The sequence below is a fragment of the Urocampus carinirostris genome, chromosome 2 (assembly GCF_059441175.1).
Source record: "Urocampus carinirostris isolate Australia breed hairy pipefish chromosome 2, RoL_Ucar_1.0, whole genome shotgun sequence".
NCBI lineage: Eukaryota > Metazoa > Chordata > Actinopteri > Syngnathiformes > Syngnathidae > Urocampus > Urocampus carinirostris.
Window position 1 is genome coordinate 52804768 of NC_142350.1, and position 13325 is coordinate 52818092.

Here is a 13325-nt window from a genome sequence, read left to right on the forward strand (position 1 = left end):
CCGTAAAATCTGTTGTCTGATGTACTATTGGGTTTTCTGATAAATTATTTCTTTTCAGTCACTGAGCAAACCGGGAATGCTTGCCCCACCTTAATAAAAATCAACTTAATCAGGAGGCTCTACATGCTAAAATCCAAGATCAGACAAGGGACCCTAAGATCAGATTTCTAACGCTCTCCCAAATGAGTTATTTTGGCACAAGCACTTAATCAGTTTATGATAAAAAAAAAAAATGCTCTCCTGTAGTGAGCAAGTCAGGCAGCAAGCCACTGTAATTAAATTCCTTTCAATCAAACCAGTTTTGTATGTCAAAACTTGGGATTGAACCTGTGATCTCTAGATCTTCACTCTAGCACTCTCCCAACTGAGCTAGTTCAGCATTTGTACTACTTGGTTGTCTGATGTATTATTGTATTATCTGATAAAATATTTATTTTCAGTCACTGAGCAAATCGAAAAAGCTTGCTCCACCTTTATAAAAATCCACTTAATCAGTGGGCTGTTTATGCCGAAATTCAGGATCAGGCAAGGGATCCTAAAATCCTTAGTGTAACACTCTCCCTTCTGAGCTATTTTGGCACAAGCACATGTGCAGATAGATTGTGCTTGTGCGTAGATAGATACTTTATTCATCCCCGTAGGGAAATTCACACTTCCAGCAGTATCCTTGTGTTGAAAAATAAAATAATAAAATAAAGATATAGAATACAAAAATACCCAATATAACGTTTGCTGTAGAGTATTTAAATAGTGCTACGGAAAATACACACTGTAATAAAAATAGGGTAATATGCAAATGTGGGGGTGGGGTTTAATGTGGGCTTTTACTCCCCCGGGTGGAGTTAAAAAGCCTCATGGCATGAGGAAGAAATGATCTCCTCAGTCTGTCCGTGGAACAAGACTGTGACAGCAGTCTGTCGCTGAAGCCGCTCTTCTGTTGGGAGATGATGCTGTGTAGAGGATTTAATGAATTGTCCATTCAGAGTCTGATAAAATATTTTTTCTCCTGTTGTAACAAGTCAGGCAGTAGACTATTGTAAGAAAGATTCATTAAATCAGAGGGCTTTCTATGCTGAATCCTAGGATCGGACCTGGGACCTTTAGTTCTTCAGTCGCTTCAGACGCTCTCCAATTGAGCTATTTCAGCACAAGTACTACCTTGTTGTCTATTGTATTATTGTGTTGTCTGATAAAAGATTTATCTTTAGTCACTGAACAAATCGAGAATGCTTACCCCACGTACATAAAAGTCATCTTATTTAGGGGGCTATATATTCCAAAATCCAGGATCAGATAAGGGACCCTAGCATCATCAGTCTATTGCTCTCCCAATTGAGCTATTTAAGCACAAGCACATGTCTAGTGTTAAATAGAAGAACTCTCTCATTTTGTGAGCAAGTTGGGAGGTAGACCACTGTTAGAAAAGTCCTTTAAATCAACATGCTTTGATTGCTGAAACCTGGGATAGGACCCGAGACCTTTTGGTCTTTCGTCTAATGCTCTCCCAACTGAGCTAGTTTAGCACGTGTATTATCTTATTGTCTGATGTCCTTTTTCGTTGTCAGTGTCTGATAAAAGAATAATCTCCTCTAATAGCTCAGTAGGGTTTGCTCTCTAGAGGTCCCTGGTCCGATCCCGGGTTTCGGCATACTAAGCCCACTGATTGAAAGGATTTTTGTTAAGGTGGTCATCATCTTGACTTTCTCACAACAGTAGAGTCATGTTTTGTCAGACAATAGGATTATATGTGTGCCAAAATAGCTCAGTTGGGAGAGTGTCAGACCGAAGATCTAAATGATTAAGTCACTTTTAATTATTGCGGGGCAATATTCTCGACCTGATTAGGACATAATATACATGTTTTATTGGACAATTGTCTTATCATGTGATAAAATAGCTCAGTTGGAAGAGTGTCAGACTGATGATCTTAAGGTCACTGTTTCCATCCTGGATGTCAGCATATACAGTCCACTGTACAAATATAGCTCAGTTAGGTGAGCACTAGGCTGATGATCTAATGGTCTTTGGTTCAAACCTATATTTTAGCATACACAGCCCAATGATTAGGTCCCTTTTCATGAAGCTGTGGCAAAATTCTCGACTTGATTAGTACATAATATACATGTTTCGTCGGACAACATAGGCGTGACGTTAAGCTCCCTGTTGGGCCGGAAGGGCAGCCTGGAGAAGATGAAGGATTACTGGGATGTGGGTTTCTACTTGGGTGCTAACATACTTGCCAACGTGCACAAGAAAGTCATTGAGGCTTCGGAGAAACTCTATAAGCTCAAGGCTCCTCTCTGGTAAGGCCAACAAGAATTCTTAATGACATAATGCAACTTCTGAGAGCTGCCAATTTGGTTCTCTTTTCAGGTACGTGGCGTCTGTGATGGAGACATATGTGCTATACCGACAGTTTGCTAGACCTCCTGAGGTGAAATCTCCCAAACAGGACACTGTGGACTTTTGGATGGAGCTGCTGTTGCAATACTGCAAACCTCGTGTCTGCACCGATGCGTGTCCGGTAATTTAATATGCATACTAGTATAACCGCTTAGCTCAGTTGGTCAGACCACGGTGCAATATTGCCAAAATTGTTGATTCGATCTCTGTATAAGCTATTGAATTCTTTTTTTGAATTAGAACACATTAATTTTCTTGATTTTTTTTTTTTTTTCAGGTTCTCATTTTAGAACCAAGTAAAGTCCTCCAGCCTGCTATAGTCTCAGTAAGCGAGGGGGAAGAAGTCCACACTGTCCAGTTGAAGCATGTCACACAATTCAAAGTATGCAAAGCACACACACTTGAGTGCACATTCTGCCGTAGTTGCTCAATTTTAAAAAGGTTTTGCTGCATAATATCATCTCTTGTCAAGTGAATATTCTAAGCCATGGGTGTGGTTTTCATGTGTCATGGTGGAAGATTGTTTTTCTTCTTCTCGAGTGTGTGTACGTAAACTGCCCCTGAAAACTATTAAAGCCATTGTCACTTACATTTTTTTCTTTTTTGCCTGAACAGAAAGGCTTACATCAGTGGATTTTCCCCGCTGCCGCAATCCGGGGAGTGAGGTATGCGACTGCGTGTACTGACAGCTTCTCTTGCTTCTGAGTGCATGGGTGTGTGTGTTTAAAGCCAGGAGCAAGTCAAGTTGCAAAACAAGTTTGAATAATTACAGGTATTACCACACAATTAGAATCAGAATCACATTTATTATCATGGTATTTCTACAACGAGATTACGGTTGCACTCCAGCAAAAAATATACACTATAAATATTCCATCCATCCATCATCTGCAGTGCTTATCCTCAGGGTGCTGGAGCCATTTCCAGCTACTGTATATTCAGGCAGCGGGCAGTGACATCTTAAACTGGTTGCCAGCCAGTTGCAAGGAACATACCTTGGGCCAATATGGACTGGCCAATTAACCTGACATGCATATTTTGGAATGTGGGAGGAAATTGGAGTGTTTGGAGGAAACCCGCATAAAAATAAAGAGAACAAGCAAACTCTGCTCAGGAAGGCTGGTAGCGGGATTTGAACCCATGACCTCAGAACACTTCCATGGACACGCTAACCACTCAGTTGCCGTGCCACAAAAAATATTGTATAGAAAGAAATGTACTGTGTTCATCTGAAATAAGAACTACTCAACCGGTATTTTGCTTTTGAACTGGAATATTGCACTTATAACTTTAACAGTCAACGTGATAGCTGAGAAAATGTTCCCTTGCACAAAGTTATGGAAAATAAGTCAAGTGTAAATAAGTAAACAGTAAAAGGTAAAACCTTAATTCTCTTATTTTCTTTTTTGATGATGGCACTACTATTAGATAGATAGATAGATAGATAGATACTTTATTCATCCCCTAAGGGAAATTCACATTTCCAGCAGCATCCCTGAGCTGAGAACAATACAATAATAAAGCCAAAAGAATACAATATACAGATACCCAGTGTGACGTGCAAATGCCCACTTTAGCATGTTATATAGAGTAACTAAATAGTGCTACACAGAACACATAATGCAGTAAGATTCGGTAATATCCAATGTAGGTGGTGTGGTTTAATGTGGGCCTTTACTCTGCCGGGTGGAGTTAAAGAGCCTCATGGCATGAGGAAGAAAAGATCTCTTCAGTCTGTCCGTAGTACAAGACAGTGACAGCAGTCTGTCACTGAAACTGCTCTTCTGTCCGGAGATAATGCTGTGAAGCGGATGCGATGGATTGTCCATGATTGACCTCAGCTTTTTCAGTGCCTGTCTCTCAGCTACTGTTGTTAGGCTGTCCAGCTCTTTGCCCACAACAGAGCTCGCTTTCCTAGCCAGTTTATTGAGACGAGAGGCATCCTTCTTCTTGACGCTGCCTCCCCAACACGCTGCCGCATAGAAGAGGGCGCTTGCCACTACTGTCTCATAGAATATTTTCAGGAGCTTTTTGCAGATATTGAAGGAGGCCAGCCTTCTGAGGAAGTAAAGTCGGCTTTGCCCTTTCCTACATAGAGCTTCTGTGTTGGCAGTCCAGTCCAGTTTGTTGTCCAGCTGCACACCCAGGTATTTGTAGGTCTGGACAAATTCTACACATCAACGTATAGGAGAAATGTGTCCCTCACCCACTCACTCAAATCACGCCAACAGCCCACCGATCCTTTAATAAATTCCATCATTCATTCATTTTCTGTTGATTTGTTTTTTTACCCATTCGTTCGTTTCTTCATTCCATGTGTCTATCAATTGATTTGCTCATATATCCATCCATTCATGAATTAATTTGTACGCTCACTCAATCAAACACCCATTCATCTAATCTTTCATTTGTTTATTCATCCAACCATTTGTCCATTTATTCGCCTGTCCATGCATCCATCCATTCATGTGCTCATTCGCTCATTTGTTTGTTCATCCATGCGTCCATCAGTTTGTTCATTCATTCATCCGTTGAACATCAATTCATTCATTAATTTATTCGCTCGCTCGCTCACTCACTCACTCACTCACTCACTCACTCAACCTATCATGTAACTAATCATTTAAACAAACATTTATCCAATCATTTATTTGGTTGTTTGTTCTTTTTTTGTTCATCCAACCGTTTATTTGTTTGTTCATCTGTCCATGGATCCATCCCTTCATTTGATCATTCGCTTATTCCTTCGTTCAACCATCCATGCATCCATCAGTTTGTTCTTTCATTCATCAATCGAGCATCCAGTCATTCTTTAACTCACTCACTCACTCACTCATTCACACTCCTCATCCAATCATTCAATTGTTTGTTCATTTATGCATTGCATTCTGGTCATCCTGGAAAGGAGATTACCTGATGTGCGGTCCCTTCTCAAGGTTTCTTCATTGTTCTCATGCTGAGGTTTTGATTTTTTTCTTGCTCTCATGTAGGTTTTAGGTCAGGGGATGTTGTTATAATAGTCTGTAGTCTATTTTAGTCTTTGGTCTGTGGAGCCCTTTGAGACTACTTGTGATTAAAGGCTATACAAATAAACATGACTTGACTTGATTGTTCGTTCGTTCGCCTCTCAGTGCATCCATCCATTCACTCGTTTTCACATTTGTTTCTTCATTCATCCATGATTAATGCATCTTTCCATCGAACATCCATTTGTTAATTGGTCCATTTAACTATCCATCCATTATCTGCACTGCTTATCCTCAGTAGGGTTGCGGGTGTGCTGGAGCACATCCCAGGCATCTTCGAGCAGTGGGCAGGGGACACCCTGAACTGTTGCTAGACAGTCGCAGTGCACACAGAGACGGACAACTCACTCGCTCATTCACACCTATGCATGTTTATAGGAGTGTGGGGCGAAACCGGAGTTCCTAGTGGAAACCCATTCAGGCACAGGGAAAACATGCAAACTCCATACAGGGAGGCCGTGGTAGCTAGACTTGAAACCTGAACCTTCGCACCGTGGGGGATGCTCACCCACCTGCCACGCTGCCCCCTTCTAAGTCTTAAGACAAATTTGAGGATACAGCATTTTCTTTGCAACCCATGACCTATTTTAGTCTGAGGGAAGGAATGAATGGATGATTAATTGCTGGTTGAATATGTAACATAAACACCCATTCAGTAGAACTTTCATTTTTGAGCAAAACAGATTCCTGTTCCTCTCTCCAGCACTTCGAAGATCGACGAACGAAGCTGCTTCTTGTACGTGCACTACAACTCGGACGACTTTCAATTGTGCTTTCCCTCGGAGCAGCATTGTAAAGGGTGAGCCAACATACATAAAGAGGCTTGTTTATTGGCTGTAACGTTTGAAAGGTAGAAGGTCCTTTAAATATTCGTTAAATATTGGCTGTTAAGTGACCCAAAATGAGCTTGGCATATCTGTGAATATGAAAATGATTTATAACAGCTTCTTTAAACGTGGGGGGTGTAGTTTGAGGTGTCCTTAAAAAGTTGAAAATGAAATATTTTCTCTATTAAGTATGTGTAAACAATGCCAAATTGAGTTTAAACAGCCTTTATTAAAAAAAATCCACCGCACTCATTTGCTTTTATCTTAGTTTTGATTTTGTTCTGGACGCACAACGCATTAGGAAGCAAGAATGGGGGGACGAGGCAGAAGGGGGAGGAGGGTGAATTCATGCCTGTGCCTGCTGTTTTTTGTTCGTGTAGCATGAAAATGGTGGAAGTAAGAAAAGGCCCGTTTCAAATACAGTCTAAACGCCAACCCAAACCCCCAAAAAGATTGGGAAAAAGAGCGCGTCAAGGGAATGCACATATTTGACAAAGGTTTGACAGAGGACAATTTTCAAATTAAACTTTAAACTTTTCTCTCCATGTATATTTATTTTGTTATTTGTGTTTTTTAGATTGATGAATTCCCTTTACGTTGTCTCCTCAGATTTTGTGACTTGGTAAATTCTCTGCTCCACAAAGCCGAGGACAACTCCCAGGATCTGAATCATCTTAGCGAGGGAATACTTGAGGTCAGCCGCCACCCACATTCCACATTCCACAACCCAATGCAGCGTTTTTTTTAAACTTGATAGCACATGACAACATATACTGCATTAGAACTGCATCCCCCAGTCAAAACATTTCCATCCCCACAGTTTGTCTACGAGACCAACGAAAACGGTGACAAGGTGGTCCTCGGCAAAGGGACCTATGGCGTGGTTTACGCCGGCAGGGATGTAAGCAACCAAGTGCGCATTGCCATTAAGGAAATCCCTGAGAAGGACAGCACGTGAGAGATTTTTTTTCTACAGGTGTTCCCAAACAGATTTTTTTTTTCAATTAGGCAAATATTGTGTAGTATTCCTTTCACAATTATGCAGATATGTTGCCAAATGTTCCATGCACTGGGGCACTCGAGATACTTACTCTCAAGGTTGACTGATCTGGCTTTTTCCCATAGAGCTGTGATGTAATTAGAGGAACAAACACTTTCAAAATGGCGAATCCCATTACCACAACATGTGAGGCCAACTTGTCATCAGGCTCCGGCCGCCTTTCGTTTATCGGTCCCTGTTATCCCCCTGTTAGCTGCGTTTTTTTTCCAGTTAGCTCCTTTTTGGCTGTTTGCCTTTTGTTGTACAATTCTCCATTCACTTGTGACACAACACCCAGGCTTTCTCCACAAAAACTACCAAAACTTCACTTAAAACACTCATAACCTTTTTGACTAATTAACACGTAAAACAATATGGACATGGCTTGCATGCAGGCTGGTTTTCCTCAGATGACATCACAGCTAAAAAAGTCAGAGACGAGACAGGCAGTCTTTAAAATGCATTATCTCGGAAAATAATTGGAATACAGTATATTCAATATACTGATAGAACATATAGATATTTTATGCAAACGAACATCTACTATTTTCTTACATTTTGTATTTTTCCAGAATTTGGGAATACCTTTAAGAGAAAGGACTCATAGCTGATAACTAACAAACTCATTCCTTGCAGTTATTCGCAACCTCTGCACGAGGAAATTGCCTTGCACAAGCGTCTGAAGCACAGGAACATCGTTCAGTACCTGGGCTCTGTCAGCGAGGACGGTTTCATCAAGATCTTTATGGAGGAAGTGCCTGGAGGTTTGCTATGTTCAGTGCCTTGAACGACTTTAGATGTCAAAAAAGGCATAAGATAATTTGTTCAAGCTAGTATGCTAAATTGATTCATGTTAATGAGAGACCAGGAAGGAGTTCAAAAGGCCTGGCTTGTTACAGCCTTTGCCAGATGATGTAATTAGGAATAAAACGCAATCAAAAAAAGCAGGTTAACAAATGAAGTAAGCAATGAATGAGATTAAACTGCCCCCCAAATTTTCCTGTTCGAGTGTAATCTCGCAAATTTAAACCTTTTTTGTTTTGGATTTTTAGATGATTTTTAACCTTATTTTGACTACCTGTTTTCTTATTTCACCATATTTTTAAATGTTTTGAAACTTTTATTTTACTGTAGTTTCAATTGTCTTTATTATTCTGCTATATTTTAAGTGTTTTTAAACATCTTGTATTTTTGTTATATTATTATACTTGTAAATTCTAATGACCTTTTTTATTATTTTACTGTACTTTTATAATTTAGTATATTTTTTATTATTTTACCATATTTTCTACTTTTTCTTCTAGTATTTTTTATTATTTTACCGTATTTTTTAATTTTAATTTTTAATGCTCCTTTATTTTTAACTGTAGTTTTTACTTTCCCATCTTTTTTTACTGTATTTTTCAGCATTTTAAAGCTGCATTTTTATTTTTTCCTAGCAAAACTATTGCATTTTTAACTTCATTTCTTTAGCATTTGAAACTCTTTTTCCAATTAATTTGATCGTATTTTTTCCCCAAAAGAAAAAAAGGAATATTGTTTTATTTGGTACTTTTGCAATTTACCGTAATTACAACCGTTTCACTTAAAACAAATTTTTAAAAAATCCTTATTTTAGAATAATGTTGCTTATTTTTAATATTTGTTTCCCTTATTTTACGGTTCAGTTCAAAACATTGTTAATGAAATAAGAAGAGTAACTCATTTCTTTTGTAGTAAAATAGAAATTATTTATGTTGTTTCACTACAAACCGTTCTTAAAATAAACTGTATAAGGGAAAAAATGTATTCTATCAGCTATACAATAAAACTTAAAACAATGAATGAAGTTTTGCAACTGGACTTTTTTAGTGCTTACAGTTCAATTTGTGAATGTTACCCAGAATTTTATCTTCATATGAAACACCTTTTTCGTTATTTTGATCCAAACACATTAAATTTCTTCAGTACTTGAACTTTTTACCTACGGCAGGAAGCCTGTCGTCCCTGCTTTGCTCCAAGTGGGGTCCCTTAAAAGACAATGAGGCCACCATCATCTTCTACACTAAGCAGATCTTGGAGGGACTCAGATATCTTCACGACAACCAGATCGTCCACAGAGACATCAAGGCAAGCATCTTTGAGTAAAACAGTCACTGTATGACAAACGCTACGAATGTGTAATTGTTTTCTTCAGGGTGACAACGTGCTCATCAACACATACAGCGGCGTTTTGAAGATATCTGACTTTGGAACCTCAAAGAGACTGGCGGGGATCAACCCCTGCACAGAAACTTTTGCCGGTAAGATTTCTTCAGTTGAACAGATCTATCAGAAGGGTAGATAGAATTATGTATGAGGACTTTATTTTCCCAATTCTGAATATTTATCTTATTTTGTGCAGGGTTCGTATAGGTGGTTAAAATCCTTGGAAATGCTTCAATTTGCATTTTGGGTGAAGTGCTTGTAAATGCTTGAAAATGTTGCCATTTTTCTCAACAAGTTTGCTTAAAAATGACACAGACACTGCTCTCCGGGGGCTTTGCTTCGAAATTGAGGAAATATTCGATTAATCTTTAGTTAGCTGAATAATTTGATTAATTGCGATAATATATAATGTTAATATTGATTTTATTTTAATTCATTGGTGGGTTGCTTTGTTAGTAGTGTCCTTAAAAAGTTAAAAGTAAAATATTTTTTTCTATTAAGTATGTGTTAAGAATGCCCAACTGAGTTCAAAGAGCCCTTATGCTTTTTTCCACAAAGCTTTTCTGGCTGAATACATTTGGTAGAAGGAATGGAGGAAAAGGGTTCGGGCGTGGCAGTGTTAGTGTAACATAAAAATGGTGAAAGTAAAAAAAGGGTTGTTTCAATTATGGTCCAAACGCCAACCCAAACCCCAAAAAAGATGAAAAAGAAGGTAAGGTGCTTGATAAAGGCTGCAATGATGACACAAGCCAGAAAATGGCAGCATACAATTAATTCCACTACTTCCTCCATAGTGTTAATATACTTTATTAATGTCAATAGGGACTCTCCAGTATATGGCACCGGAGATCATTGACCAGGGGCCTCGAGGCTACGGGAAGCCCGCCGACATCTGGTCCCTCGGCTGCACCATCATCGAAATGGCGACTGGCAAGACGCCCTTTCACGAGCTGGGGAGTCCTCAGGCGGCCATGTTCAAGGCAAGCTTATTAAAATAAATTATCTAAGGCAGGGGTGTCACACATACAACCCGTAGGCCAGATCAGACCCGCAAACAGATTGAATCCGGCCTATGAGACATTGCTGAGAGAAGCACAAAAAAATGAGCAACAATGAACTACAGTTTCAAATATGTCCACTAGATGCTGCCAAAGCCACACACCACTCCAAACCACCAACTGTTGCTGTATATGCTTTCTACCATTTATCAACCAGAGAACATTCGAGAAAACACCCATTCCAATGTTATGTGACTTAAAATAGAAATCATGGGCGTGCCGTTTGAGGCGATACGATTGGATGTCTCTTGTAACCGCAATATTTGCTACTAAACTGTGCTTTTTATCCCTAGTAATTGAAAAAGATTACTTGGATTAAAAATACTACATTTAAAAAATAGCACCTAGGTGTTTCTGCAGACGTTAAATACAATTTAGCTCTTTTCTATTATAGATATGAAAACAGCAAAGTTCACAAATTCAGGTCAACATTTTCGTAAATGAAAATAAAATAAAATCAGAAAAAGACGTTTCAATCCTTAAATCAATCATTTACTGTAAATTTATGACTGCAAAGTGCACCTGATTACAAGCCCTATGTACAAATTTAAGGAAGAAACATTGTTTTTGTACAAGCCGCACCGGATTTTAAACTGCTATAAAATGAAACTCATTCTATTTCTTACATTTAAAAGAAATCAGTGGAAATATGTCTAGTTCAGAAAAGTAACACATTGTGCCGCGACTGTGTCTGTAGCACTCAATCTCAATCAACTAGCCCAACAGTCAATAAACATTTATGCAGTAGTGCGAGAAAAACATTCTCAAGACGAAACTTTAGTCAGTACAGTACGTTGAATTTTGTTTTGAGAATGCTTTTGTCGTACTACTGCGTATGAAAACGAGTGTCTTAGTTGCGTCAACATGTGTTACTTTTCTGTTCTAGGCATTACTCTGCGGATTTCTTTAACATGTAAGAAATGGGCATGAATGAAGTAATATTTAAGGCTGTTTTAGGCTAGCTGCTTAAAATCTGGTGTGGCTTGTCCAAAAACAAAGCTGAGTTTCCTCCTTAAATTTGTGTATAGGCCCTCTTCGAATTGTAATTAGGTGTTTCCTGTACTCTATAATTTAGGGTAAATTGCTTGCACTGAAATTAATATTTGTGTGCTATTTTAGTCACATTCCAGTTTACACGAGTCACTCCGAGGGAAATAAACTGTAGTGGAATTTAATTAAATTGTTGTTGTTTTTTTTCTTCTACTTTTTTCACAATTACACAAGTAATAAACACCACAAGACATTGAATCCTAGTGAAGGAAAGAGAAGACCTTGATGGTCATTTTATAATCGAATTTTACACCATCAAGTTATTGTATTTTAATTCTGAGCTTTGAAATATCCCCAACCCTACACCTAAGGCACATTTTATGCCATTCATTTACTAGTCTGGCCCCAGTGAGAGTGCTTTTTCTACCATAGCTTAAATGAGTTTGCCAACCCTGATAAAAGGAGTGCAAATGGAGACTTCATGGTGATGACTGATGTTTCCAGGTGGGCATGTTCAAAATCCACCCAAAAGTTCCTGAATCCATGTCAGCAGAGGCCAAAAGCTTCATCATGAACTGTTTCGACCCCGACCCGGATGATCGGGCCACGGCCGCCGACCTCCTCCGAGACGCTTTCCTCAAATCGGCCCCCAAGAAGAAGTCTAGAATCCCTCCGGATTGTGACCTCCAGGACACGTCCGCAGGTAAGACCTGCTCGTGTCAAAAGTGCTTAACAAGCTTGATATTTTTTTTGCCGTTTGCAGCTGACTACCAGCGCAGCCTATCGGTGCCGGTCTCAATCCTGGTTGAGGATACGGACTCCTACTCGGATTCCATTGACAATTTGTCCTGCTCGCTGGACTTCAGGAGGACGCAGCAGTCCGTCTTTAGAGCTAGCCACATCTCGGAGAGTCCTCCCGGCAACGGGCGATTCTTGCCGTAAGTCCCGTCAGGTTGATAGCGTAAGGGGCCCACATTAATATGAAAGTTTAAAGGACAATGTGTATTTTTTGACCAATAGATGTCGCTATATTGTGTCCTGAAACTCATCTTATGTCCCTAATTCCGTCCATCTGTGCTTTCTGTTTGCGTTTTGGAACTTATTTTTTTTATTTTTTTTTCACATAACAAGGTTTGTTACATTTATAATTTACAATTAAAAAAAAAATAATAACGTTTTTTTCTTACTAAAATATTTCAAAAGGCTCTGTTATAAATAGAATTTCTCACCATTTAGCCGTTTTGTCCAGTGTGCCGGAGGATTCAGCGCTGGACATGTACAGCCCGGCATCCACGAACGAGAACGTTGGCATGTTCATGCTGAGAAAAGACAGCGAGAGAAGGGCAACGCTGCATCGGGTACTCACGGATGATATCGCAAGCGTAGTGGCAAACATACAGGAAGCCTTGCCCCAGGTACGTATTCTAGAGCAAAAAAGATGAAATGATTAGAATATGTAGAAAGAAGTAAACAATGAGCTGTACTGTTAAAAATCTACTCGGAAAATGTGATAAAATAACCATATTTACATGGTCAATGTTCTTGTTCCACTATCAATAATTTCATCATTTACAATATTGTTTTTTTCTCATTTATTTTTAATGAGATAAGAAAAATCAATTAATTGAGCAACAGTATAACAAAAATATGTAGCTAAAGAAAAAACTTTACTCTGCCAAAAATCCTTGTTAGAAATTGGTAAAGGCCCAGTCACACAGCCTTTCACGGGCGTATCGCGGCTGAATCACGGCCAGAAATTTCTGCCCGTGAAGCAGACGCTGTTGGACGCTTTGAG

General features: G+C 39.1%; 1 protein-coding gene across 2 annotated transcripts in view; it reads left to right on the forward strand.

Annotated features, from left to right (window-relative positions):
- LOC148372478 (mitogen-activated protein kinase kinase kinase 5) overlaps window positions 1-13325 on the forward strand; it is a 29767-nt gene that overhangs the window by 7868 nt on the left and 8574 nt on the right. For both annotated transcript variants that reach the window (XM_088328037.1, XM_088328038.1), the window contains exons 8-21: window positions 2144-2303; window positions 2374-2524; window positions 2681-2785; window positions 3019-3068; window positions 6133-6228; window positions 6866-6950; window positions 7077-7210; window positions 7932-8059; window positions 9268-9404; window positions 9472-9577; window positions 10305-10462; window positions 12035-12233; window positions 12294-12468; window positions 12780-12945. In XM_088328037.1, the coding sequence (XP_088184163.1) occupies window positions 2144-2303; window positions 2374-2524; window positions 2681-2785; window positions 3019-3068; window positions 6133-6228; window positions 6866-6950; window positions 7077-7210; window positions 7932-8059; window positions 9268-9404; window positions 9472-9577; window positions 10305-10462; window positions 12035-12233; window positions 12294-12468; window positions 12780-12945 (1850 nt within the window). The remainder of the gene's footprint in view (window positions 1-2143; window positions 2304-2373; window positions 2525-2680; window positions 2786-3018; window positions 3069-6132; window positions 6229-6865; window positions 6951-7076; window positions 7211-7931; window positions 8060-9267; window positions 9405-9471; window positions 9578-10304; window positions 10463-12034; window positions 12234-12293; window positions 12469-12779; window positions 12946-13325) is intronic.